Genomic DNA, 26,082 nt, shown 5'->3' on the forward strand with positions numbered 1-26,082 from the left:
ATTCTTTGGGCATGAACACCGACATTGGGAGATACCGATTCTCCGTATCAGGTATAACCCTTCCCTTTCTGTTTGGTTCAGATCTGGTTCGGTTTTGGTTCAATTAGATCCTTTAATGTTGTATTCTAAAATCAGGGAATATGATTCCCAGTTTGAAGGGAGGAGAGAAATTTTTGAAATTCGCCCACCCCATTCCGCTACTTTCTTGGCATCCATACGATGGATCTCTCCCTCCTTTCAGTTAGGGGTAGAAGGAGAGGTGGTAGAGGCAGAAAATAGGCAGTGTAGATCAGTTAGGGGTGAGACAGAGGGATTAGGATGGTACGATGAGGGTTAGTGAGCTTTAGAATTAGTAATTAGGTTGTGGTTCCTTTCTGATGTTATGGTGGAGGATGCTTCATGTTAGCTATCTTGGTAGCATTTTCATGTATCTTCTGCAAAGGATTGTTGGTTTGGGAACTGGTATATATTTATACAATTTATTTTGGCTGATCTATTTTCTTGGAGGCGACAAAGCTCTCCCATCTCATGTACTTCTGTTTTTTTTTTTTTTTTTTTTTTTGAGATTTTGAGAGACAAGATAAATTCCTTAAAAAACAGAAAATAAATGCAGAATCAGAGAGATTCTCTTGACAACCCAATACAAAAACATGAGAGAAAATCAAACAAAGCACTACAAGGCAAAATCATCACCCCACAAGATCCTCCCCTATTGACTATAAAAATGACTGAACTTAAATCCCTTGAATAAGCAGTTGATGGATACCCATATCTCGTGTACTTCTATCCTTTTCATTTATCTCTTTTTTTTTTCTTTGTTAATCACAAAAAAGGGAATACATACGTGCAAGAAGTGAACAATAACAACTGAATGTCCTTAGATGATTTACCATTGAAGATGATAAACTTAAATACATTGGTCTGAGTTGAAAAACAGCCCACTTGATGTAGAGAAGATGGGCCAAATGGCCCACAGACTGTCATTTCATGTTATGTTATTGTAGAGAACACTGATGTGGGCCCCACTGCAGTGGTCCCCACTGTGTTCGTAGGACAGCACTGTAGTTATTTGTTTCAGTTATAGTAGTGTCAATTTGAGTCGGTTTGTTAATTCAGTTGTTATTTATTTCAGCTTTTATTTACTTTATTTATTATGTAAGTACTAAGGGCAGATGTGTCCTTTCCATTATGTACTAAACATAACCTATAAATATTAAGAGAGTGGCGGCGGCAGATCTGTTAGAATCTGTCCCTCCTTTCAACCGCTTGTGTTCTCCTGTTTCTCTTCTATTCTCTCTCCTTTCTCTCACTTTTCTTCTGTTTTGTAAACCTAAAACCTATTAGGATTCAAGACTGATTACAGTCTTGATCTTCTACTTGGTATCAGAGCCTATCTAGGGCTTCTCATGTGTGTCTAGTCCAGCCGACCACATGAGGACTAGCTAGGGCTGGAAGCTTTGAAGAAGTTTTCGGTGGCTGAATCGTGGAGAATACCAGGAGAGGTTCGCAACAGTTGAAGACTTGCCGCGGCTTGCAGAGAGTTGGTAATCAGGAAGAAGCAGCGAAGGTTAGGGTTCAGGTAACCCTAGAAGACAGTAAACCGAAGTACATAAGTAAGTTTTTTTTATTGAGTTTCAGAGACTGCAATCAGTCGAGATAGGTTGGACCTATCTAGAAAGAGAGGCCGAACTGTGTTCAAGTTTGTTTCTAGGGTTTGGCTTGCCGAATTGTTTTTAAGTTTGTTTCTAGGGTTTGACTGTTGGGCCGAACACCCCCCCCCCCTTCAGAGGTGATTAGTTTTTAGGGTTTAATATTGCCCTACGACAAGTCCCACTTGTGCGGACTGCTTGGAGAGTGCAGCTGAGCACTTACTTCAGACCTACAGTTGAAACCCTAATTTTGCTCTCGCAGCAGTGGGCCCCACAGTAGTGATTTCAGAAAATAGCATCTCAGATTGATAGGCTGCCTGGTACTGTGCATGCCGATTGATTTCAGATCAGATTTGAGTTGATTTCTTGCATATACTGTGATAGGCGATTGATTTCAGATCAGATTTCGGATCAGATCAGATCAGATTTGTGTTGGTTTCGGATCAGATTTCAGATCAGATCAGATTTGTGTTGGTTTCGGATCAGATTTCAGACTTGCTTGTTTGACTCTGTTTTCTGGTATAGTGGCTCTAACAGTTTGTAGCCACTGAATCTTGATCAAAGATGGAGTTTAAAGGTCAGGGAGAAAGTAGTTTTGGAAACCACAGTTATGGTAGTGGGCTCAATCAGCGATGATGGCTATTGAAGGAAGGGGAAAATTGGGTTACCTCTTGGGAGATGTGAAAGAACCTTCCAAGGAGGACCCAACATACACCAAGTGGGTTCAAGAGAACTATTTGGTTATGGCATGGCTGTGTAATTCTATGCAGCCACATATAAGCCGAAATTACTTGTGGGCAAAGACAGCCAAAGAGATATGGGATGTTGTGAAAGAAACATATTCCCAACCCTTAATGTTGCCAGAGCCTATGAACTGAAGTGTGAGGTGAACAGCCTTAAACAAGGAGAGAAGCCTGTTTCTGTCTACTTCTCTACCTTGAAATCCTTGTGGCATGAGATTGACCATCTAGAGACCCTTGAGTGGGAGAGTCCCAAAGATGCATAGACTCACAGAAAGCAAGTCGAGACGAATAGGGTATTTGAGTTTCTGGCTGATTTGAATTCAAAATATGACATTGTGCGACAATAGATATTGACAAGAGATAGTGTGACCCTTTCTCAAGCATACTCCCTGGTGCATAGTGAAGAGACCAGGAGGAAAGTCATGATGCAGCCTCAGCCCTCTTTCCCAGCCTTGACAGCTATTAAACCTAAGCCAGGGGGTGACTCAGAAAGGGACCAGAATAAGGAAGATAAACGGGATCTGGTATGTGAACATTGCAAGAAACCCAAGCACACAAAAGATACTTGTTGGAAGCTACATCCTCACTTGGTCCCAGCAAAACTAAGAAATAAGAAGGGTAATGCTCATATGGCAGTGAACACTGATTCAGCATCCTCATCAGGCACATCCCTAGAGACTTTAGCTGCTGTTCGGGCTGCCCTCATATAGTTGGAAAAGGAAGTTGGGAGTTCAGCTCAGCCATCTCAGTCACCATCAGCTCCTGCCACATCTGCATTTGCACATTCAGGTACTCGAGCCTCAGCTTACCATGCTTCAGCTCCAGGTAATACTGACCACTGCTGGGTAATAGATTCAGGTGCATCTGACCATATGACTAGCTTGCCATCTTTGTTCACTTCTTATCACTTGTCCTCTGGCCGAGATAGAGTATCCATTGTTGATAGCTCTCTTGTTCCCATTTCGGGCAAGGGGGACATCAAGCTATCGGATACTATCTCTTTATCTTCTATCTTGCATGTTCCTAAGCTTGATACTAACCTGCTTTCAGTTAGTAGTATTACCAAACACATGAACTGTTCAGTAACCTTTTTCCCTGACCGATGTGTTTTTCAGGATTTGGAGACGAGGAAGGTGATTGGAACTGGCCGTGAGACGAACGGGATCTATCTGCTTGGAGAGAGTTCTCGTCGAGAGGAGTCAGTGGATAAGAAGTCTTTTGTTTCCCAGTCTGTGAGTTCGGTTATGCCAAAGCATAACCGATTAGGTCATTTGTCTTTTAAGTCTTTGAAGAGTCCGTTTCCTGCTTTATTTGAGTCTGTTGAGTTATCAAAGTTGAGGTGTGAGAGTTGTGAGTTTGCCAAACATTGTAGAACCTCTTATTCTTTAAGTAATAAAAGGAGTAATTCCTCTTTTGATATTGTGCATACTGATGTTTGGGGGCCATATCATATCTCTTCTATGGGTGGGTACAGATATTTTCTACTGTTTGTTGATGACCATACCCGTTTATCTTGGGTCTATCTTATGCGTTCTCGAGATGAGGTTCCTGCTCTGACCCAAAACTTCCATCAGATGGTTCTCACTTAGTTTGGGACCAAAATCAAAGTCCTTAGATCTGATAATGCAAAGGAATACTTTGCTCAGCCATTGACCTCCTACCTTCTTAGCCATGGAGTTATTCACCAGAGCGCTTGCCCTTATACACCACAGCAGAACGGCATTGCCGAAAGGAAGAATAGGCATATCTTGGAGGTGGCTAGAAGCATTATGTTTACCTCCAATGTACCTATTCGCTTATGGGGTGATGCTATCCTCACGACAGTTTATCTCATTAATCGAGTTCCTTCCCGGGTTCTTGATATGAGAACCCCCTTTTCCCTTCTATACCCAGACGAGGAGTTGTTCATTGTTCCCCTTAAAACCTTTGGTTGTACCTGTTTCGTTCAGCTTCTCGGGCTTCATCATTCCAAGTTTGAACCTAAGGCCTCCAAATGCATTTTCCTTGGTTATGCACAAACTCAAAAGGGTTATTGCTGCTATGATCCGGTTTCGGGGAAACGGTTTGTCTCCATGGATGTCACCTTCTTTGAGGAGACGCCCTATTATCCTAGGGTTTCTCCTCAGGGGGATAGCAGTGAGAGGGGGGCTGTTTTGAGTTTCTTTCCTCAGGGGGAGAGCAGTGAGAGTGGAAGTGGGGCTGGTAGAAGTGGGGCTGTTCCTTTACCTATTCCACTGGATAATGAAGGCTGTAGTGGTGAGGGTGGTCAGAGGGAGCCGGAGTTGAGAGTCTATCACAGGCGATGCAGGCAGGTTGATCCTAGTCTTCGGCAGTCCCGGCCAGCTCCAGTTCCTTCTGCGGCTCCAGATCCAGAGCCTACTGAGATACCTCTCACTATTGCCACTTCCCCTCCTGTGGATGACCTTGATCTCCCTATTGCCATTCGCAAAGGGAAACGACATTGCACCACTTCTACAGCTCACAGCATCTCACAGTTCTTATCCTATGATTGTTTGTCTCCATCTTACCGGTCCTATCTCACTTCCATTGCCGATGTCCCTATTCCAAGAACAGTGCAAGAAGCCTTATCAGTTCCAGAATGGAAAGATGCAATGCAAGTCGAAATGGATGCCCTGTTGAAGAATAATACTTGGGCACTGGTTGACCCACCAAAAGGAAAGAAACCGGTGGGATGCAGATGGGTGTTCACTATGAAGCATAATGCTGATGGCTCTATTGAAAGGTACAAAGCCCGGCTGGTTGCAAAGGGGTTCACTCAGACTTATGGTATAGACTACTTGGAGACCTTTGCCCCAGTAGCCAAGATGACCACCATCCGAGTTCTGTTATCCCTTGCAGCAAATCATTCTTGGCCCCTGTTTCAAATGGATGTTAAAAATGCCTTTCTGAATGGAGACTTACAGGAAGAGGTTTACATGCAGTTGCCTCCTGGATTCTATGATACAGAGACAGGTAAGAAGGTTTGCCGACTGAACAAGGCATTGTATGGTTTGAAGCAGTCACCTAGAGCCTGGTTTGATAGGTTTAGATTAGCCCTTGGAAAGTTTGGTTATGTACAGGCCCAGTCAGATCATACACTATTCATCAAGAGGGTGGAGTCCTCTCTGACACTACTAGCAGTATATGTTGATGATATTGTGGTGACAGGAAATGACAGTCATGAGATTGAGTCCCTCAAACAGCTCCTTCATCAAGAGTTTGAGGTGAAAGATCTTGGTGCACTACGGTACTTTTTGGGTATTGAGGTTGCTAGATCCAAGCAGGGGATTTTTATCTCTCAGAGAAAATATGTTCTAGATCTGTTGGCGGAAACTGGAAAGTTTGGTGTTAAGCCGGCTGATACACCCATCGAACAAAATCACAAGATTAGTGCAAAGGGTGGGGAGCCTCTTGAAGACAAAGTTATGTTCCAACGGTTGGTTGGAAAGCTCCTATATCTCTGCCTCACTTGGCCGGATATCAGCTATGCAGTTAGTATTGTTAGCCAGTACATGCACTCCCCTAGAACTTCTCATCTTCTTGCGGCAGAGAGAATATTAGCATACTTGAAGAGATGCCCGGGTAGAGGTATATTGCTCAAGAACAATAATCACATGAGGGTGGAAGTCTATACAGATGCCGATTGGGCTGGGAGTGTTGATGACAGAAGGTCTACCTCTGGATATTGTGCCCATGTGGAAGGTAACCTTGTCTCTTGGAGGAGTAAGAAGCAGAGTGTTGTTTCCCGCTCCAGTGCTGAAGCGAAATACAGGTCAATGGCTAATGGAGTGGCTAAAATCTTATGGCTGAGGTCACTACTTGAAGAGTTGGATATTGACTATGAAAAGCCCTTAATGCTGTATTGTGATAATCAGACAGCTATTAATATAGCCCACAACCCAGTGCAGCATGACAGAACTAAACATATCAAAGTTGATCAACATTTTGTGCGATAAAGGGTCACATCACAAGAAGTGTGTCTTCCGTACATCAAATCTAATATGCAGCTCGCGGATATCCTCACCAAGGCTGTACCAAGGAAGAAGTTAGAGACAAACCTATCCACGTTGGGAATGATAGATATCTACTCCCAACTTGAGGGGGAGTGTAGAGAACACTGATGTGGGCCCCACTGCAGTGGTCCCCACTGTGTTCGTAGGACAGCAGTGTAGTTATTTGTTTCAGTTATAGTAGTGTCAGTTTGAGTCAGTTTGTTAATTCAGTTGTTATTTATTTCAGCTTTTATTTACTTTATTTATTATGTAAGTACTAAGAGCAGATGTGTCCTTTCCATTATGTACTAAACATAACCTATAAATATTAAGAGAGTGGCGGTGGCAGATCTGTTAGAATCTATCCCTCCTTTCAACCACTTGTGTTCTCCTATTTCTCTTCTATTCTCTCTCCTTTCTCTCACTTTTCTTTTGTTTTGTGAACCTAAAACCTATTAGGATTCAAGACTGATTACAGTCTTGATCTTCTACTGTTATGTTTCTCTCTGTTGTGGGCCTTATTCTGGGCCCATACTTTGTAATGTTCTGTTTTTGTATTTTCCTGCCCACTCAAGGGCCTCTCTGTAATTTGTCAAAGATTAACTTATTAATAAGATGTTTAGAGTGTTAGAGAGGGGTTATGTTCGAACCTCTTACTCTCTAACACTCATTGCCACCAGCTCTCTCTTCTTTTCTTCTCTTGTTTGTTTATTTTCTGGTTTGCATCTAATCTCAAACAGTTCCATACATCAAGTGGGCTGTTTTTCAACTTGGTATCAGAGCGGGCCATTGCTTGGCATGTCCCTCATGTGGTTCTAGTTCAGCCAACTACATGAGGAGGTTCTAGGGCTGAAAGTTTACAGTCATCCGCCTGGTTCTTGGAGGTCATTGGAGGGTGCCCAAGTTTCTATACACTTGGAGAAGGGTTCGGTGACCAGGAAGAATCAGAGAGCAAGTTGTTTGGCCTGATTTGAAATCAGAGAAAAAGAATTTCAAAGTTATCTCAGAGAACAAGTGTTCGGCCTGGTTTATAGTTCAAACCAGAGACTGTAAGTCTTTTCTCAGTCCTTTGCTGGGTTATTTTTTGTTGTTTGGGAGGACTGTTAAAGCATTCAAAGCCCACCTCCATTCGGCCCATCTTCTCTACAGTCTGAAAGATTGCTTATTTGAAAATGTTTAAGATTTATTACATGGCACAAAATACTTACCTCATATGTTCAAAAAGAAAACCAATTGTTAATGTTATTGTTTCTATTTTTATTTTGTATGATGGATTTTGGAACATGAAAAAAAAAGCATCCATTTTGGCAACAGTATTATTTAAAGACATTTATAAAAATACCTTGTGAAAAGTTTGCGATACAGGACCATCATTTTCAGATGCAATCAATTCCTCTTCAACTTTCTCCAAGCCTTTGCTAATGGCTTGCATCTCTTCTGCCAAATACTTTAGTTGTATCTGGGTGGAAATAAATGAGTTCAGACATCAAATTATCTACAAGTGAAAGAAAATAATCCAAAAACAATATCATTATACCTTTGATGCAACTTCCAAGCTGACAAGGTCTTTTTGAAAATCTATAGTTTCTGGCAATTTATCAGCAAGCACCTAGAGCATGATGAGTAGAAAACCATTACCAAAAAATGTAAAATATCAAAGAATTAGTAGGGAATCTCCAAGCTCTAGAATGACCAAAAGGGTCCATTTATGGAGATCTTACATAAAGCAGCCACAACCCTACTTAAAATACAATAGGTTCCCTTTTATATAATTATTAAAATTTGATGCATAAAGGCACTAGTATATTTTAAAATATGTACTTTAGAATAGTGATTAAGGGGCGTCACTTTGTCTAGAATTTAATGTGCCCAAATCACTCTCCTAACCAAAGATCTAAATATAGCAAGAGCCAGAATGCAGAATGTAGATGGAGTTTATAATCTTGACCCCCAATTTCTGTTTGTCAGTTCTAGTCGAAATAGATAGGAAACAAGAGAGAAACATGATTTGGTTGGGTGTGTTACAGTCCCACATGCCCAGAATTATATATTGTGTAAAACTGTAAATGGACAATCTTGTCCTTACAAGAATTGTAAAATACAGAGATGTACAGAGGTAGTGTACAATATAGCAAATAAAAGAGAAGTAAAATTACAATATTAACCCCCATCTTCTCTACACTCCCCCTCAAACTGATGCCGAGGCAAGAGCATCAGTTTGTCCATAAGGAAATTATGTCTCGTGCAAGTCATAGCCTTGGTGAAGAGATTGGCCAAATTGAAGATTGGATGACACAAGGAAGAGTGATGTGACCCGTAGTGAGATCTCTAATGAAGTGGCAATCAACCTCAGTGTGTTTAGTTTGTTCATGAAGATTGGGTTTGAGGCGATCTTGATTGCACTCATGTTTTAAGCAAATAAAGGAATAGGGGCTGGATGATCAATGGTTAGGTCATGAAAAATAGCCTTAAGCCAAATGAGCTCACTGCAAATAGATGACATAGCATGATATTTGCCTTTAAGAGATGACTTGGAGACTTTGTGCTGCTTCTTACACTTAAAAGAAATGAGTGAATCACACAAGAAAACACACCATCCAGTGGTGGACCGTCTGGTGTCGGGGAAACCAGCCCAATCAGCATCAACATAAGTAGTCAACTAAGGGGATGAGGAGGATGAGAAGAAGAGTGCATAAGGCAATGTTCCTATAACATATCTGATAATTCGAAGGACTGTGGAGAAATGAGGTTGCCGAGGAGCAGACACAAACTGATTGACTATCTGGACAACATAAGATATATCTAGCCAGGTCATGGTAAGATAGATGAGACTACCAACAAGCTGATGATATAAGTGGTGTCAGGAAGAAGTTGTCCATCATCCATACTGAGAGATTGGCCATCTTAATCAAGTCACTAGCATATTTCTGCTGGTTGACAAAGTATCCCCTAGCACTAAGTAAACAAAAGACCAAGAAAACAGGTCATTGGATCGGGCTCCATCTTGAAGGATTGAATAAGAAGCTACTAGAAGAAGAGTCGAGCCTTGAGGATGCTTGAGAGTAAAGAGAGAATAATCTGAAGAGCTCTATTGGAATCCTCCTTCAATGAAAACCCCACAAAACCTCTCAAACAAAGCTCTTGGAGCTTGTCTAAGTCCATATAAGGACTTCTTAAGTCTATAGACTAAGTTAGGATCACCATAATAGCTTGGTGGGGGTTTCATATACATTATCTCACGGAGATGCCCATGAAGAAAGGCATTCTTTACATCCATCTGGTGAATACTCTAATCCTTAACATTAGTGATGGCAAGTTGTAAGGTTTAGAGATGTTGAAGAGAGAAGAGAAGAAGAAGAAGAAGAAGTGTCGAGAATGCTTGGTGTGGCATTGTTCACACCAAGAGACGTTTCATTTTTTCTTCACAAACAAAATTACAAAGGTTCCCTTGAATAGGCGCCCAAATACAAAATATCACAAAAGGACAAAAATGCTCACACACTCTTAGCACTCCCCCTCAAGCTGAGCATAAATATTTATCATGCCCAGCTTGTTCAAATTGTTGTCAAGCTTTGATTTGGGAACACCTTTAGTAAGACAATAAGCCAACTGGTCTTCAGACCTCACATGAGGTAGACGAATCTCTCCACTAACAATTCTTTCTCTAATGAAATGTCGATCAACCTCTATATGCTTTGTACGGTCATGTTGAACAGGGTTGTGGGCTATGTTTATGGCAACTTGATTGTCACAATATAATATCATTGGAGTATCAATTTGCACTCCCATTTCTGTCAACAAGTTCTTCAACCACAACAGTTCTGAGACTCCATGTGCCATAGCTCTGTACTCTACCTCTGCACTAGATCGAGCCATAACTGATTGCTTCTTACTTCTTCGGGATACAACATTGCCACCCACCAAAGTACAATAGACAGAAGTAGACCACCTATCATCAATAGAACCTACCCAATCAACACCAGAATAGGCCTCTACCTTCAGATGCCCATGATTAGAATATTGTAGTGATACAGTGGACCAGATGTGATCCCATAAGTTCAGTCTTTTATTTCTTATTTTTTGGCTATCATCTTGCTTTCTTGTACTGTTATAGGTAGCAGGGCATTTTTGTCCTTTTACCTAATGTTATGTTAAACAAATAAAAATACTGCTTAGGGCGGCAATAAGAGACTTTTTGTCCATTCCTCTCTAGTTCTTCTTCTATTCTCTTCTATCTTCTTCTCCCTTCTTTTCTCTTCTTCTCTCTTCTTCCTATCGATTTCTGATTTTCTCTTCTACCTAGAAGTTCTGCTAACAGCAGTAACTTCAAGTTGGTATCAGAGCAGGTTTAGTTCTGCTCGCGTATCTCATGTAGGCTCTTCCCAGCCAGCTACATGAGATTTTAATAGGGCTGGAGTTTTAGTTCTGTTCGTGGCCTGATTCTTGGAGATTGGAGTTCGAAGCCTTGCCTAGGATGCTTCTATTCTTGGAGTTTTCCCAGCAGTCAGGAAGAATCAGAGAAAACTCTTTTTGAGGTGAGATTTAGGGTTTAAATCTCGAATTGAAGGTGTCGCCCAGAAGTTTCTGGGTAGTTTTTTTTTCAGCTCTCCAGAAGTTTATAACTGAAAGTAGGGTTTTCTGAAACCTCTGAGAGGTGCAGCTACTTTTTGGAATTTATTGGACTGAGTAGGGTTTTCTGAAATCTCTGAGTGCAGCTATTTTTTTCTGGAATTTTCTGGACCGGGTAGTTGCTTCTCCTCTGTTCTCTTTTTTTTTTTATTCAAAAAGGCAGCCGAGTGTGTTCTTGTACTTCTTTTTGTTGAACTAAACATGGAGTTCTTTGGGGGTGAGCAGAAACCTGCTGGTGAGGGTGCTGAAAGGGCTGTTAGTATGACTGATAACAACCCTTTTCAGGTTACCGCAATCAGGTTTGATGGTTCTAACTATTTGGAGTGGGCTCAATCTACCATGATGGCAATTGGAGGAAGGGGAAAGTTAGGCCATGACTGGAGACACTAAGGAACCAGCCAAGGATGACCCTTCCTATGCCAAATGGGTTCAAGAAAATTATCTTGTGATGACATGGTGGTGCAACTCGATGCAGCCCCATATTAGCAGAAATTACCTTTGGGCAAAGACAACCAAGGATATTTGGGACAATATGAAAGAGACTTATTCACAACCACTTGATGTGGCTAGGGCTTATGAGTTGGAAATTAAAGTAAACAATCTAAAGCAGGGAGTGAAACCCGTATCGATTTATTTCTCTACTCTGAAATCCTTATGGCACGAGATAGATCATCTTGAAACAATTGAGTGGGAGAGTAATAAGGATGAAGCAACCTATAACAAGTTGGTTGAGAGAAATAGAGTTTTTGAATTTCTTGCGGGTCTAAATTCTGATTTTGACATTGTTAGACAACAGCTTCTCACTAGGGAAAATGTTACCTTGTCTCCAGCCTACTCCCTAGTACATAGTGAAGAGAGTAGGAGGTAGGTTATGCTACAAAATTCTCAAATGGAAGTGGCATTAGCAGCTGCAAGACACAAATATAGTGGTGAGAGGGAGAAAGAGATGAAGAATGAAGGAAAGAAAGGTGTGTTTTGTGAATATTGCAAAAAACCTAAGCACACAAAAGACACTTGTTGGAAGCTTCACCCAAATCTTGTACCAGAAAGACTCAGGAATTAGAAGGGAAATGCAAATGCAGCTATTACATCAGTTGGTTCTTCCCTTCAAGGGCCTCGATCTACTTCTTTGGAGGCCTTAGCTGCAGTTAGGGCAGTTTTGACTCAATTGGAGAATGAAGTTGGGCTTGTAGGATCATCTCAATCTGTCTCTACTACTACTGCACCTCCCTCCTCCACATCAGCCTTTTCCCACTCAGGTACAAGAGCCACTGCTTTTCATGCCTCTACTCCAGGTAACACATACACAATAAGAGCTGCAATTTTTCCTTCACCTCTTTTCACAAATAGAGTGTAATCTGACTGACATTGTTTGAACCCCATCTGTTGAACTACTAAATGGAACTTACTAAACCAAGCCTGAGGTGATTGTTTCAACCCATATAAAGATTTTTTTAACCTGCACACCTTTTGTTCACTACCTTTGGCACAGAAACCTAGAGGTTGGGTCATGTACACTTCCTCTTCCAAGTCACCATTCAAGAAAGCATTTTTTATGTCCAATTGGTGAAGTTCCCAGTCAAGATTTGCTGCCAATGAAAGAAGGATCCTGATAGAGTTCATCTTGGCTACTGGAGCAAAAGTCTCTGCATAGTCCACTCCATATACCTGTGTAAAACCTCTTGCTACCAGTCTAGCCTTATACCTTTCAACAGTTCCATCAGCCTTGTGTTTCACTGTGAACACCCACTTGCAATCCACTGGTTCCTTCACCAACTCCCAAGTGCCATTTTTGTGTAATGCATCAATTTCTTCCTGCATTGCATCTGTCCATTCAGGTTTAGATAAAGCTTCTGCCACATTCTTAGGAACGGGGACACTGTCCACAGAGGAGAGGAATGCACGGAATGAAGGTGAAACGTGATCATAGGACACAAAATTAGAGATAGGATGATTAGTGGTACAAGATCTAACACACTTTCTCTTAGCAATAGGAACATCAAGTGTTAGACAGTTTTGTATGCCCTTAGCTTCAATCAGAATGATGTACTTTATGAGTTTATTGTAAATGAATAAAAGTGCATATTTGATTCATGTTCCCTTGGTATGTTTCTGTGTAATACCCTTAAACTGGACACTTAATGAGACTCGTGTTAGTTTAGAATGTTCACAGCCAGTGGATCGGTCTGGGGAGACCTACCTGACAAGGTTGACACTGTGGTGCCACCAAGTCGGTTGGGGTGGCCTGTCTCAGCTGCCAGGGTGAGACCCTAGGCACATACAGTGTAGGATTAATTGAATCTTTGAACTGGACCAGATTTCCAGTATTGCCCTGGACCTTGGAGATTGATGGGCAAAACTGGAAAGTTACACCCGACCCCTAGACTCGATTATGATACTGCACTAGGTGTCGGATTGGGCTGTCTTTGATGTACCATTCAGTGAGATCCTTAGCGGGGGTCAAAACCTGGGTATGTTGGGACAGTCTGAGAATTCATCTGAGTGGGTGATCATAGTGACAGGATCAAACCCTTTGTCGGACAAAGGTAATGATCGGGGATGCACTCTCACTGATGGAAACCAAGACTGTCGGCAGCCGATTTCAACCGTTGAGATTTGTTTTGCAAAGTATATTTTATATGAGATATAAAAGTATATATATTATGGTTTCTAAAATGTTTGCAAGAAGCTTTTAATTCCTGGGATCCATATAAGTAGAGAGTGCAACACTGTTCCTTGCAGCCGAGAGAGAGGTCCTCTCTTGTCGGGCAGTGTATGATCATTATGGGCTGAGAGGTTAAGTGTAAGACCATTGAGGATAATACTTGATGGGCTAATCTTGCATCTGCCCACAGTCTCTGGGTGTTACAAGGTGGCTTGGCCCAGGGACCACTTAGGGTAAGTGTTGGGCCCATAGAGCCCATTTGATGGGTTTCAGGGGGTGCACTGTCCATAACAGTGTATTCGGCCAGGCCTTGTAACAAAGGCTAGGCCGAACCCATGTGGCTGATGTGTAGATCAATGCTTGGGTCCCACGCCATACAAGGAAGCCCAACTGGGCAGCAGTTAGGAAGGTTAAGTGAGCACATAAGCTTAATGGGCCTAAAGCCCATTTCGAACTGGGCTATTTTATTAGTTAATAATGGGGCGAATTCTGAGATGGATTAGCAGATAGGATAGGGTCTTGACCCTATCCACTCATAGAGTCCAGATCTGAATGTGATTCAGATCTAGAAACCTCCTAATGAGATTAGGAGAAAGCTAATCTAATCTGCAGATAAGATAAGGGTTTATCCCTATCACCTAAAAGGGGTCTTATCCAAATATGATTTGGATAAGCAGCTCCTAATTGGATTAGGAGCTGATCTTTTAGGTTAACAAAAGGAGGGGGCGGCAGCCTTTAGGAGACACACACTCAGATTTTCTTCAGTGCTGAAATCACAAGAAGAGAGAATTCTACACCCTGCGAATTCTTTCTTGCCGCCTCCCTGTTCTTGCCGCCCTGTTTTGCCAATTCGATCTCCACCAGTGGGAGAAGTCAAGATTTGATCTTGACATCAGTTCTTGGAGGAAGAATTGATAGGAAGCTGTGCTCACGTGCCATCCTGTTGTTTCTTGCGAAGGACAGAGTTCTTGGAGAAGAACATTGCTGATTCTGCTCCATCCTGCACTGCGCCATCTTCAGTGGGAGCAGATTTTGGATCCTTCCTTGGGCGTGAACACCTCCATTGGGAGATACTGTTTCTCCATATCAGGTATAATCCTCTCCTACTCTTTTTGGTTCAGATCTGGTTCAGTTTATGGTTCAAGAATGATCCTTGAAAATATGATTTTCTAAATAGGGAATGCGATTCCCAGTTGAAGGGAGAGAAATTTTTGAAATTCGCCCCCCTTATTCCGCAATCTTTGGGCGTCCATGGGATGGATCTCTCATCCCTTCATCAAGATCATTGATGACAGGTGAATCAACATTTAGAGGAACAGGCATATCAATAGGAGCAAGTGTACCTGGCTTATGAGACGGATCTGCCTCTAGTGAATCCGATGATGTTGGTTGCATAGTGTCAGGTTCCACGGCTCTTGAACTCTGCTAGCTTTTACGGCGACGATGAAAAACCCGGAATGGAGGAGGATCGGGTAAAGGAGGTAGTTGAGTTTGAGTCGCCTGTTTCTCCTCAACCCTACTCTCCCCCTGAGGAGAAAACGAGAAGAAAGGTTGATTCTCAAAGAAGGATACATCAATGGAGACATAGCAGCGATACCCCTTTTGAGATAAAGGGTAACCAAGGAAAACACAAGGAATAGCCCGAGGATCAAGCTTACCTCAAGTAGGGGATAGGTTATGGACAAAGCAACGACACCCAAAAACATGCATCGGAATGGTGGACAACGGAGCTGTAGAAAACATAAGCTAATGTGGGGCCTTATACTCTAGTAACCGAGATGGCATACGGTTGATGATGTATGTAGCACACAAAACAACATCCATCCAAAAACATTTTGGCACATTCATATGAATTAATAAGCCACGAGCTACTTCGAGAAGGTGACGGTTCTTTCGTTCAGCAACACCATTTTGTTGGGATGTCCTGGCACAAGAGCTTCGCTGAAGTGACCCACTTGAAGCAAAAAACTCCATGAGATCACTGTGGAAGTATTCCTTCGCATTGTCCGACTGGAAGATATGGATTTCAGTTTGAAACTGAGTGAACACCATGCGTTGAAAGTCTTTCACAATTTTTGGCACTTCATCTCGAGATCGCATAGGGTAAACCCAAGTGTATCTAGAGTAATCATCAATCAAGGTAATGAAGTACTTATATCCAGCCTCAGTGGGTAGTGTAACAGGGCCCCAAACATCAGAATAAACAATATGAAATGGAAATTCAGATCTTTTATTTCTCAAAGGTAAAGAACTTCTACAATGTTTACTCAATTGACATGTCTAACACTGTAACTGACTCACTGACAAGGACTCAAACAACTTTGGGAACATAACTTTTAATGACTCAAAAGAAATATGACCTAGACGACTATGCCATAAATAGGCTTGACTCTCACTTGACAAACTCATGCACTCTGTAGCCACAAGACCAGCTTTATTCTCCAACATGTAGAGACCATCCACCATGCTTCCTCTACCAATCGTCTTCCCCGAGGCCAAATCCTAAAACACACATGAAGACGGAAAAAAAGTGACTGAACAGTTCAAGGAGTGAGTTATACTACTAATACTAATGGACAGCAAATTAATAGGTAATTTCAGAACATGCAGTACATTAGAAAGGGTAAGGCCGAGTGGGAGAGGTATGGTACCTTGGCCAGCTATGGTAGAGAAAGAACCATCAGCTAGTCTCACCTTATCTCTCCCAGAGAGAAGGTTATATGTCTGAAATAAATTTGACTTACCGGTCATGTGGTTTGAGGCTCCGGAGTCAATAACCCAAGGAGAATCAATGGTATAAGATGACACATGGAAGGCAGTGGCTGAAGGGATGAGATATCCATTGTATGGATGCCCAAATCTTGCGGAATAGAATGGGTGAATTTCAAAAATTTCTCTCCATCCTATTGGGAATCAAATTCCCTATTTTAGAAAAATCATATTTTTCAATGATCAATTTTGAACCAAGAACCGAACCAGATCTGAACAAAAGCAATGGAAGAGGGATATACCTGATACGGAGAAATAATATCTCCCAACAAAGGTGTTCACGCCCAAGGAAGGATCCAAAGACTGCTCCCACTGAATATGGCGCAGTGCAGGATGGAGCAGAATCAGCAGTGTTCTTCCCAAGAACCTAATCCTTCGCAAGAATTAGCAGGACGACACGTGAGCACAGCTTCCTATCAGTCCCTTCACAAGGAACTGATATCAAGATCCAATCTTGATTTCTCCCACTGAACTGGAGATCGAACTGGCAAGTGAGGCGGCGACAAGAAGGAGGCGGCAAGAGAGAATTTTCGCAGATGTGCTGAATTCTCTCTTCTGTGATTTCAGCTCTGAAGTTAGGTGATGATCTTGTGTCTAAAGGCTGCCGCCCCCTCCTCCTTTTATAACCTTGAAGGGATCAGCTCCTAATCCCATTAGGAGTTGCTGATCCAAATCATATTTGGATCAGAATTCCCTCTAAGTGAGAAGGGTAAACCCTTATCTTATCTGCAGATTAGATCAGCCTTCTCCTAATCTCATTAGGAGGTTTCCAAATCTGAATCACATTTAGATCTGGACTCTCTGAGTGGATAGGGTTAAGACCCAATCCAATCTGCTAATCCAATCCCAGAATTCGCCCCTTATTTAACTGATCAAATCAGCCCAGTTCGAAATGGGTTTTAGGCCCATTAAGGTTATGTGTTCACTTAGCCTTCCAAACTGCTGCCCAGTTGGGCTTCCTTGTATAGCGTGGGACCCAAACATTGATCTACACATCAGCCACATGGGTTCAGCCTAGCCTTTGTTACAAGGTCTGGCCGAATACACTGTTATGGACAGTGCACCCCCTGAAACCCATCACATGGGCTCTATGGGCCCAACACTTACCCTAAGTGGTCCCTGGGCCAAGCCACCTTGTAACACCCAGGGACTATGGGCAGATGCAAGATTAGCCCATCAGGTATTACCCTCAATGGTCTTACACTTAACCTCTCAACCCATAATGATCAAACACTGCCCGACAAGAGAGGACCTCTCCCTCGGCTGCAAGGAGCAGTGCTGCACTCTCTTCTCACATGGATCCCGGGAATTAAAACCTTTTGCAAACATTTGGAAACCATAATATATATACTTTTATATCTTATATAAAATATATTTTGCAAAACAAATCTCAACAATTGAAATCGGCTGCCGGCAGTCTTGGTTTCCATCAGAGAGAGTGCATCCCCAATCATTACCTTTGTCCGACAAAGGGGTTGATCCTATCACTATGATCACCCACTCAGATGAATTCTCAGACTGTCCCAACATACCCAGGTTTTGACCCCCGCTAAGGATCTCACTGATTGGAATATCAAAGACAGCCTAATCCGACACCTAGTGTAGTATCATAATCGAGTCTAGGGGTCAGGTGTAACTTTCCAGTTTTGCCCATCAATCTCCAAGGTCCAGGGCAATACTGGAAATCTGGTCCGGTTCAAAGATTCAATTAATCCTACACTACATGTGCCTTGGGTCTCACCCTGGCGGCTGAGACAGGCCACCCCAACAATTGGTAGCACACCAGTGTCAGCTTTGGCAGGATAAATCTCCCCAGACTTATCCAATGGCTGTGAACATTCTAAACTAACACGAGTCTCATAAGTGTCCAGTTTAAGAGTATTATACAGAAACACACCACAAGAACATGAATCAAATATGTACTTTATTCATTCATAATGTACATCATTCTAATTGAAGCTAAGGGCATACAACTGTCTAACAGTGGCAACATTACCTGATGTAGACGTGAAAGAGGTAGAGGGAGTAGGACCAGAATCCATTTGGCGGAGAGTCCTACCATACAATTCCAAATGGTCACGAAAGAAATTGATAATTTCTTCCTTAGGGTCAGAACTGGGATGCCTCTCCTGAGTTACCAATGGACTAGTCTCTGTCGACACCATATTAGCTGAGTTATACTTTTTCTGATTCTGCTGGCTTGGTTTCTTGCCCTGATCAGGTGTTGACTTCTTACCCAAATCCTGTGCCCATTTAGGTTTTCCATGGAGGTCCCAACATGTATCTCTCGTGTGTCATGTCTTCTGGCAGTGAGTGCACCAAAGTTTATTCTTATCATCTGTTCTTTTCTGAGAGTCACCTTTCTTAAAAACACCTCTGACATTTGTATCTGAATTTCCCCGGACAGCTAGGGCAATTGACTCCCCCTCTACACAATTCATCACACTTCTTCTACTCTCTTCTGATTACACTAAGGCATACACCTCCTAAACTGATGGCAAGTCTTTACTACCCAAGATTTGCACCCTAATGGACTCATATGAAGGATTCAGCCCTAGGAGAAAGGCAAAGACCCATTGCTGAGATACAAGTGACTTATACGCCTTAGCATCTTCATCACACTTCCAATTCACATTCTGGTAGTGATCAAGTTCTTTCCATATCGATGTCAAATCAGAATAGTACATCGAGAGACTCCTCTCCCCCTGCTTGCAAGTAGAGGATTCACTTGCAATTGATGTATCTTGGCATAGTGTCTCTGCTCTGAATAGGTGGACTTTGCTTGTTCCCATATCTCACAAGCAGTTTCAGCCCACATAAAAGTCTTCCTTACCTATGGCAGCATGGAAACCATACTATTCTCTTGGTTCCACCTATCATATTCAGCACTTCCATACTTCGGTTCCTTCACTCTCCCATTGATGTATCCTATTTTCCCCCTAGCAGTGATGTAGAGTTTTATTCCCCTAGACCACTCAAGGTAGTTCAGACAATCAAAGGGAATAACAGCCATGGGGAAACTCATATCCATTCCCCCACTCACTCCATTGTGGCTCCCTGGAATCTCTGAAGTAGCAGAATTCTCAGACGACATGGTCAAAACAGACAATCAGTCCCAAACACTGGACTTAGGATCCCTCCTTACTCCAAAACAAAATTGCTCCACACACGTACTCAGTCCACACCCACACACTTGGGTTTGAAAACAGTCTGAGCACAAACAGTACCAATTTCAGGACAAAAAAGGCAAGATTCGGCAGATTTCAGACCTGTACGGTTTAATAGTCCCAACCTACCAGCCTTCCAGAATTTCTAAGAACATTAATCAGCAGGAGAGATCCTTAACACTTATAATCAAGCCAAAAAATTGAGATAACAGGTCATCTGTGACCTACAGTCACCTTAACACAGGAACAGGATCACACGATCCCAAAAAACAAGAGGTATAAACCTCACAAAGGTCTGACAGCATTCAGCAGCCCAGATTCATTTGGTTTTTTCCCTTGGTACACGACCAAGGAGGGTAAGGAAGAGAAAAAAAAGGAAGGACTGTACCGGTTGTAGATCTGTTTTCTTCAGCCCAGATTCAAATCTTTGTTCCGCCCAGATTCAGCAAGTTGGAAAAGGAAGGAAGCTTGTTCGATCTGTTCTCTCAGTCAGTGTTCCTGCTCTGATACCATCTTGACAGTGTGGTCGGCCAGAAATAAGAGGAAGAAAAGAGAAGAGAAGAAGAGAGAAGAGAGAAGAGAAGAGAAGATATTGGCAATAGAACAGTACTGGCGGCGCCAGCTTTTATTATATTATATAGGGAAAAGACCCTTGTGCCCCTGCTGTAAGTGAGTACAATAACAGACATAACAGAAATAAAAAAATAGAAATAAAAAACGCTTTAACTAGCCAAACAGAACCTAACACAAATACTAAAATATTTCAACAGAGGCTCAACAACAGATTCAACACAGGCATCGGAAACAAATTGTAATGGGCATTCAATCTCTGGAGTCATCCTCTTTCTTCGTTTGACGAACCATTGATGCCAAGACCGAGGAATAGGAGGAGGCACGGGAGGAGGACTACTACAACCACAGGGAGGAGGAGGAGAAGAAGGATTAACAGCATTAGTTGCAGGAATCGGCATACAAAAGGGAGTTCGATCTTCACTAACATCCTCCCCCTAAAGAGAAGGACGAGAGACAAAGAAGAAGGGAGTAGACTCAAAGAATGTGACATCTTTGGACACATACCTTTTTCCAGAACAAAGGTCATAACAACGACACCCCTTTTGGACTGAAGAATATCCCAAAAATGCACACTTGATAGACTTTGGATCAAATTTCAGCCTAGAAGGACTCATGTCATGGACGAAGCAAACAAACCCAAAAACCTTGGGAGGAAGATGGAATGTATCTTCATTAGGAAAAAGAAGCTGGTGAGGAGACTGGAGATGCAGGGTCCACGAGGGATGTTAATAAGATATACAATTGTTTGAGCAGCATCCCCCCAAAACCGAGTTGGAACATGCATCTGGAATAACAAGCCTCTGGCAAATTCAATCACATGTCTGTTTTTCCTCTCTGATACCCCATTTTGTTGGGGAGTATGAGGGCAAGAACTCTAGTGAATCACTCATTTTTCTTCAAGGAAGGTTTGTAAGTGCTTCTCAAAGTACTCCTTGGTGTTGTCAGATCTAATAATCTTAATCTTCTTCTCAAACTGTCTCCACCATACTGTTTATGATAAAAAATATATGATGTAAAAAAAATAAAATAATATAAATAAATAAAGCTTGAGGGGGGGCCAGATTTGACAGCTGGCCCACTTCACACAAGTTCAAATTTTCAGTTCTGGTTATGGGGGGGAGTTAAGCAACCACCCCACGTATGAAGAGTGGGGAGGTTGCTCTAACCTCCCTACCCCATAACTGTCTCCCTCTATATAAGGGGGAGAGGAGAAGAAAATTGGTGGTCGGCAAATAGAAGAGAGGAGAGAAAGAGATAAGAAAGAAAGAGAAAAAAAAAAGAGAGAAGAGAGAGGAAGAGAAGAAATAGAGGAGGGAATTAGTAGTCGGCTGATTGAGTTGATTAAGGATAACCATACACAGGTATAGATTTTATCTTCTTCTTCTACCCCTTAAAAATTTTATCTACTGCAATCTTTATCTTATTCTCTCTCTCTCTCTCTCTAGAGCTGTTAGAACTCAACATCTTATTTCAATTTATATACTGAAAGAGATTAATACTTGGAGACTAACTATCGCTATGTTTGGTGGATCTTATCCACCTCAAAAGAACATTCAATATAATGGATAAAAGACACATCTCTGGGTCCCACTGTCAGTGGATTTTATCCACTTAAAAAGGGGATAGGTGTGCTGGTTTACCACCTGTAACAGCACATGTTGCCACTTGCTACTGACAATATTTTTTGGGACCCACTGTTTCAATTTGCTGTCAAATGTTATAGAGGGACCCACTGTCATGTGGATCTTATCCAGAACCTTGCAACAGTAGATCACAATGTTGCAATCGGTGGATCCTATTCACCACATTCAAAGCTAAATATAAATTGAATGGGGGGTCGTCACTCACTGTTGAAATCAACATAGTAGACCCACTGTTATAATTGCTGGTTTGGTGGGTCCCATCCACTATAAACCCAAATAAGATTTAATAATTAGAGTGTAATATTCAGTGGATTTCATGCCAAGCTTGCCAGTATCATGCTGAAGTTTAGCCTTGGGAATGCCCTTGGTGAGGAAATCAGCTAACTGTCCTTCAGAGGTGATGAAAGGTAGACACACTTCTCCAGAAGCCACTCCTTCTCAAATGAAGTGTCTGTCAACTTCAATATGCTTAGTTCTGTCAGGTTGCACTAGGTTGTGAGCAATGTTGATGGCGGCCCGATTATCACAGTATAACATCATTGGCTTATCATGCTCAATACCCAGTTCCTCCATCAAGGATCTAAGCCACAATAGTTTAGAAACTCCATGAGCCATGGCTCTGTATTCTGCTCCGACTGAAGATCGAGCAACAACTAATTGTTTCTTGCTTCTCCAAGAGACAATATTACCTGCCACCAAGCTACAGTACCCAGAGGTAGATCTTCTGTCATCAATGTTTCTGGCCCAGTCAGCATCTGTGTAGTCTTCAAGTTTCATATGGCCATGCTTAGCATATAGAATTCCCTTTCCAAGGGAGCCCTTCAAATAACACAGAATCCGCTCTACTGCTACCATGTGAGTATCCCTGTGAGCATGCATGAACTAACTGATGCAACTGACAACATATGCAATGTCTGGCCGAGTCATGCATAGATAAAGAAGTTTTCCAAGTAGTCTCTGGAAGACTCCCTTATCTTCTACCAATATTCCATCTGAAGCAGAGAGGTTAAGGCTTATATCGATAGGAGTAGCAACTGGTCTAACACCCATCTTCCCTGTTTCAGAGAGCAAATCAAGAACATACTTTCTCTGAGAGATAAGGATCCCATCCTTGGATCTAGCAACTTCTACGCCAAGAAAGTATCTCAATTCCCCCAGATCTTTGATCTCAAACTCTGTATGAAGGAAAGATTTGAGATCATTAATCCCTGAGACATCATTACCAGTCACAATAATATCATCAACATACACAATCAGGTAAAAGGCCAAGGATCCTCTCCTCTTCACAAAGAGGGTATGATCAGACTGTGTCTGTACATGGCCAAAGCTAACAAGGGCAGCCCTAAACCTTTCAAACCATGCTCTAGGGGACTGTTTGAGTCCATAAAGAGATTTCTTCAGCCTGCAAACCTTTCCTTTCATATCTGTTTCATACATCCCTGAAGGAAGAGACATATAGACCTCTTCATGTAACTCTCCATTCAGAAATGCATTCTTTACATCCAGTTGATAAAGTGGTCAGTCTGAGTGTGCAGCCAAAGATAGCAGAACTCTCACAGAAGTCATCTTGGCAACAGGGGCAAGTTCTCCAGATAATCAATCCCATATGTTTGTGTATAGCCTTTTGCAACCATCCTAGCCTTGTACCTTTCAATGGTGCCATCAGCATGATATTTGATAGTAAAAACCCACTTACAACCTACTGGATCCTTCCCTTCAGGCAAATCAACAACTTCCCAAGTGTCATTCTTGTGCAGGGTATCAATTTATGTTCTCATAGCATCCCTTCATTCTGGAATAGTAAGAGCTTCTAACACAAACCTGGGAATTGGGTTAGAAGCAACAGAAGAAAGGTAGGCAAAATATGAAGGAGAGAGCAAACTATAAGAATGGTGTTTGGAAATGCAATGTGCAGTACACTTCCTTTTTCCTTTCCTAATAGCAATGGGGATATCAAGGTCTGGAAAGGATGGCTCCAATGGGGTTGTAACAGTACCTGTTGTCTCATCTGTAACTGAAAGTGCATGAGGCTCATGTGTTGGAGGGGAAACAATCTGCTTATTTCGGGTTCTCTGTCGGTACAACCTGGGATTAAAAAGAGGGCGAGGAGGTAAAGGAGGAGGAAGAGGAACACTGGAATGAGAGTGAAGTGACTGATCCTCCCTTGACACATTTGGAGGAAGAAACTCAGCAAAAGACTCAACTGGGACAGGAAGAGGAAGAGCAAACACCTGTGACAAATCCTCCCCCTTTGGACAATGTCTCTCCAGAGAAGAACCATAAAAGGAAGAAAGCTCATCAAAGGTCACATCCATTGAGACATATCGAGTGCTAGTCTTCGGATCAAAACAACAACAACCCTTCTATATGTGGCAATAACCAAGGAAGATACACTTGTGGGCTTTTGGTTCAAATTTATGTCTCTTGACACTTGGGATATGTACATAACAAGTGCAGCCAAAGACAGGAAGAGGAATAGGAAAACAATCCTTGTCCGGATGAAGAAGACTGAAGGGAGACTTAAACCCTAAAACCCTATATGGCATACACGGTTTATAAGGTAGGTTGCAGTGAGAACAACATCACCCCAAAACTTTGTAGGGACATGTGAGACAAATAGAATACTTTTTGCAACTTCAACAATATGTCTATTTTTTCTTTCAGCAACTCCATTCTGTTCCGGGGTTCTAACACAGGAGCTTTGATGAATAACCCCTAAATCAGTGAGATAGCAGGTCAAATTTTTCTCAAAATATTCTTTTGCATTGTTGGATCTGAAAATTTTAATTTTGGTATCAAACTGGGTTAGGACAAATTCATGGAATTGCCTCACAAGTCTGGGAACTTCATCACAGGACTTCATCAAAAATATCCAAGTGAACCGAGAAAAGTCATCAATGAACAAGATAAAATATTTGAAGCCACCCATAGAAGGTAAGTGATAAGGCCCCCACACATCAGAGTGCACAATATTAAAAGGAGAAGAAGATCTTTTATTACTCAGAGGATAAATGTTTCTACAATGTTTTGACAATTCACAAGACTCACAATGAAGACTGGACAAACTAATTCCCTTAAACAGTTCTGGGAATAAATGACTTAATGCAGAAAAAGAAAGATGACCCAAACGAAAATGACATAACATGACTCGACTGATGGACACTGTAGATGTAGAGCTTTTCCAGGTTGTTCATGGCACTGTCCAAGAGTATCCAACAGATATATTCCATTCGCCTTACGGCCACTCCCAAATGACCTTCTGAGACTCTAGATCCTGAAAAACACAGTAGGAAGGGAAGAAGGTTACACAACAATTTAATGACTTAGTTAGGCTACTTACATATAACAAGTTTGTATTTAGTCTAGGTACATGAAGAGCAAAAGGAAGAACAAAGGAGTCTGTAGCCTTGATGGTTCCCTTGCCGGAGATAAGGGCAAGAGAGCCATTGGCTAGGGTGATTTTGTCACGTCCAGGAAATAAATCATATGAAACAAACAAAGTAGAAAGGCTGGTCATATGATCAGAAACACCAAAATCAATAATCCAAGCGATCCTACAATTACCTAAAATGCTTGTATGATTGGTAGAAGCCCATATACCTAAATGAGCAAATGCAGAAGAGGTTGAATTTCCTGGAGGGTTGGAAGAAGAGGTCACACCCTCTAGGTGACTGATCATCCTCCCAAACTTCTCATATTCTGCCTTAATAGCTGCTAACTACTCACTAGAGATCATCTCTTCAGTTTGGTATTTGTCACTATCTAGACCAATAGCAACATTAGCACTCCCTGCCTTTATATTATTAGACTTCTTCTAAAACCGAAGTGGCAGGAGCTCAGGATGCAATTTCCAGCACTTGTCTTTAGTGTCTTGGCTATTTACAGTACTCACAAATAATCTCTTTCTTCCCTGAGCTACTTGGAGTCCCTGCAACCCCCTTGGGTTTCACTCCTTGGAGTCCCTGCAATCCCCTTGGGTTTCACTCCCATATTAACAAAGTGATCATTTAGAGCAGCCCATTGGACCTAGACAAGTCTTCTGCTTTCTTCACTACTTACCAAGGCATATGCTTGAGACAGTGAGACACTATCCTTGGATAAAATATTTTGCTTTGTAATGTCATACTCTGGATTTAGTCCTGTCAAGAACTCAAACACCCTATTTCTCTCAACCAGTTTTCTGTAGGTCTCAGCATCCTTAGTGGTGTCCCAGGCTACAGCTTCTATCAAATCTATTTCTTGCCATAAAGAC

The 26,082-nt window shown here is 42.0% G+C and overlaps 1 protein-coding gene across 2 annotated transcripts in view; it reads right to left on the reverse strand.

Moving 5' to 3' along the window:
* LOC104603308 (formin-like protein 18) overlaps window positions 1-26,082 on the reverse strand; it is a 160,926-nt gene that overhangs the window by 50,096 nt on the left and 84,748 nt on the right. For both annotated transcript variants that reach the window (XR_736198.3, XM_010267305.3), the window contains exons 13-14: window positions 7,922-7,993; window positions 7,727-7,843 (exon numbers count right to left, since the gene is read on the reverse strand). Coding sequence is in view for 1 of the 2 variants with exons in the window: in XM_010267305.3 (XP_010265607.1) it covers window positions 7,727-7,843; window positions 7,922-7,993 (189 nt within the window). In the remaining variant the exon portion in view is untranslated. The remainder of the gene's footprint in view (window positions 1-7,726; window positions 7,844-7,921; window positions 7,994-26,082) is intronic.

Source organism: Nelumbo nucifera, chromosome 2 (assembly GCF_055504915.1).
Source record: "Nelumbo nucifera cultivar China Antique chromosome 2, China Antique-T2T, whole genome shotgun sequence".
In the NCBI taxonomy this organism is placed as follows: Eukaryota; Viridiplantae; Streptophyta; class Magnoliopsida; order Proteales; family Nelumbonaceae; genus Nelumbo; species Nelumbo nucifera.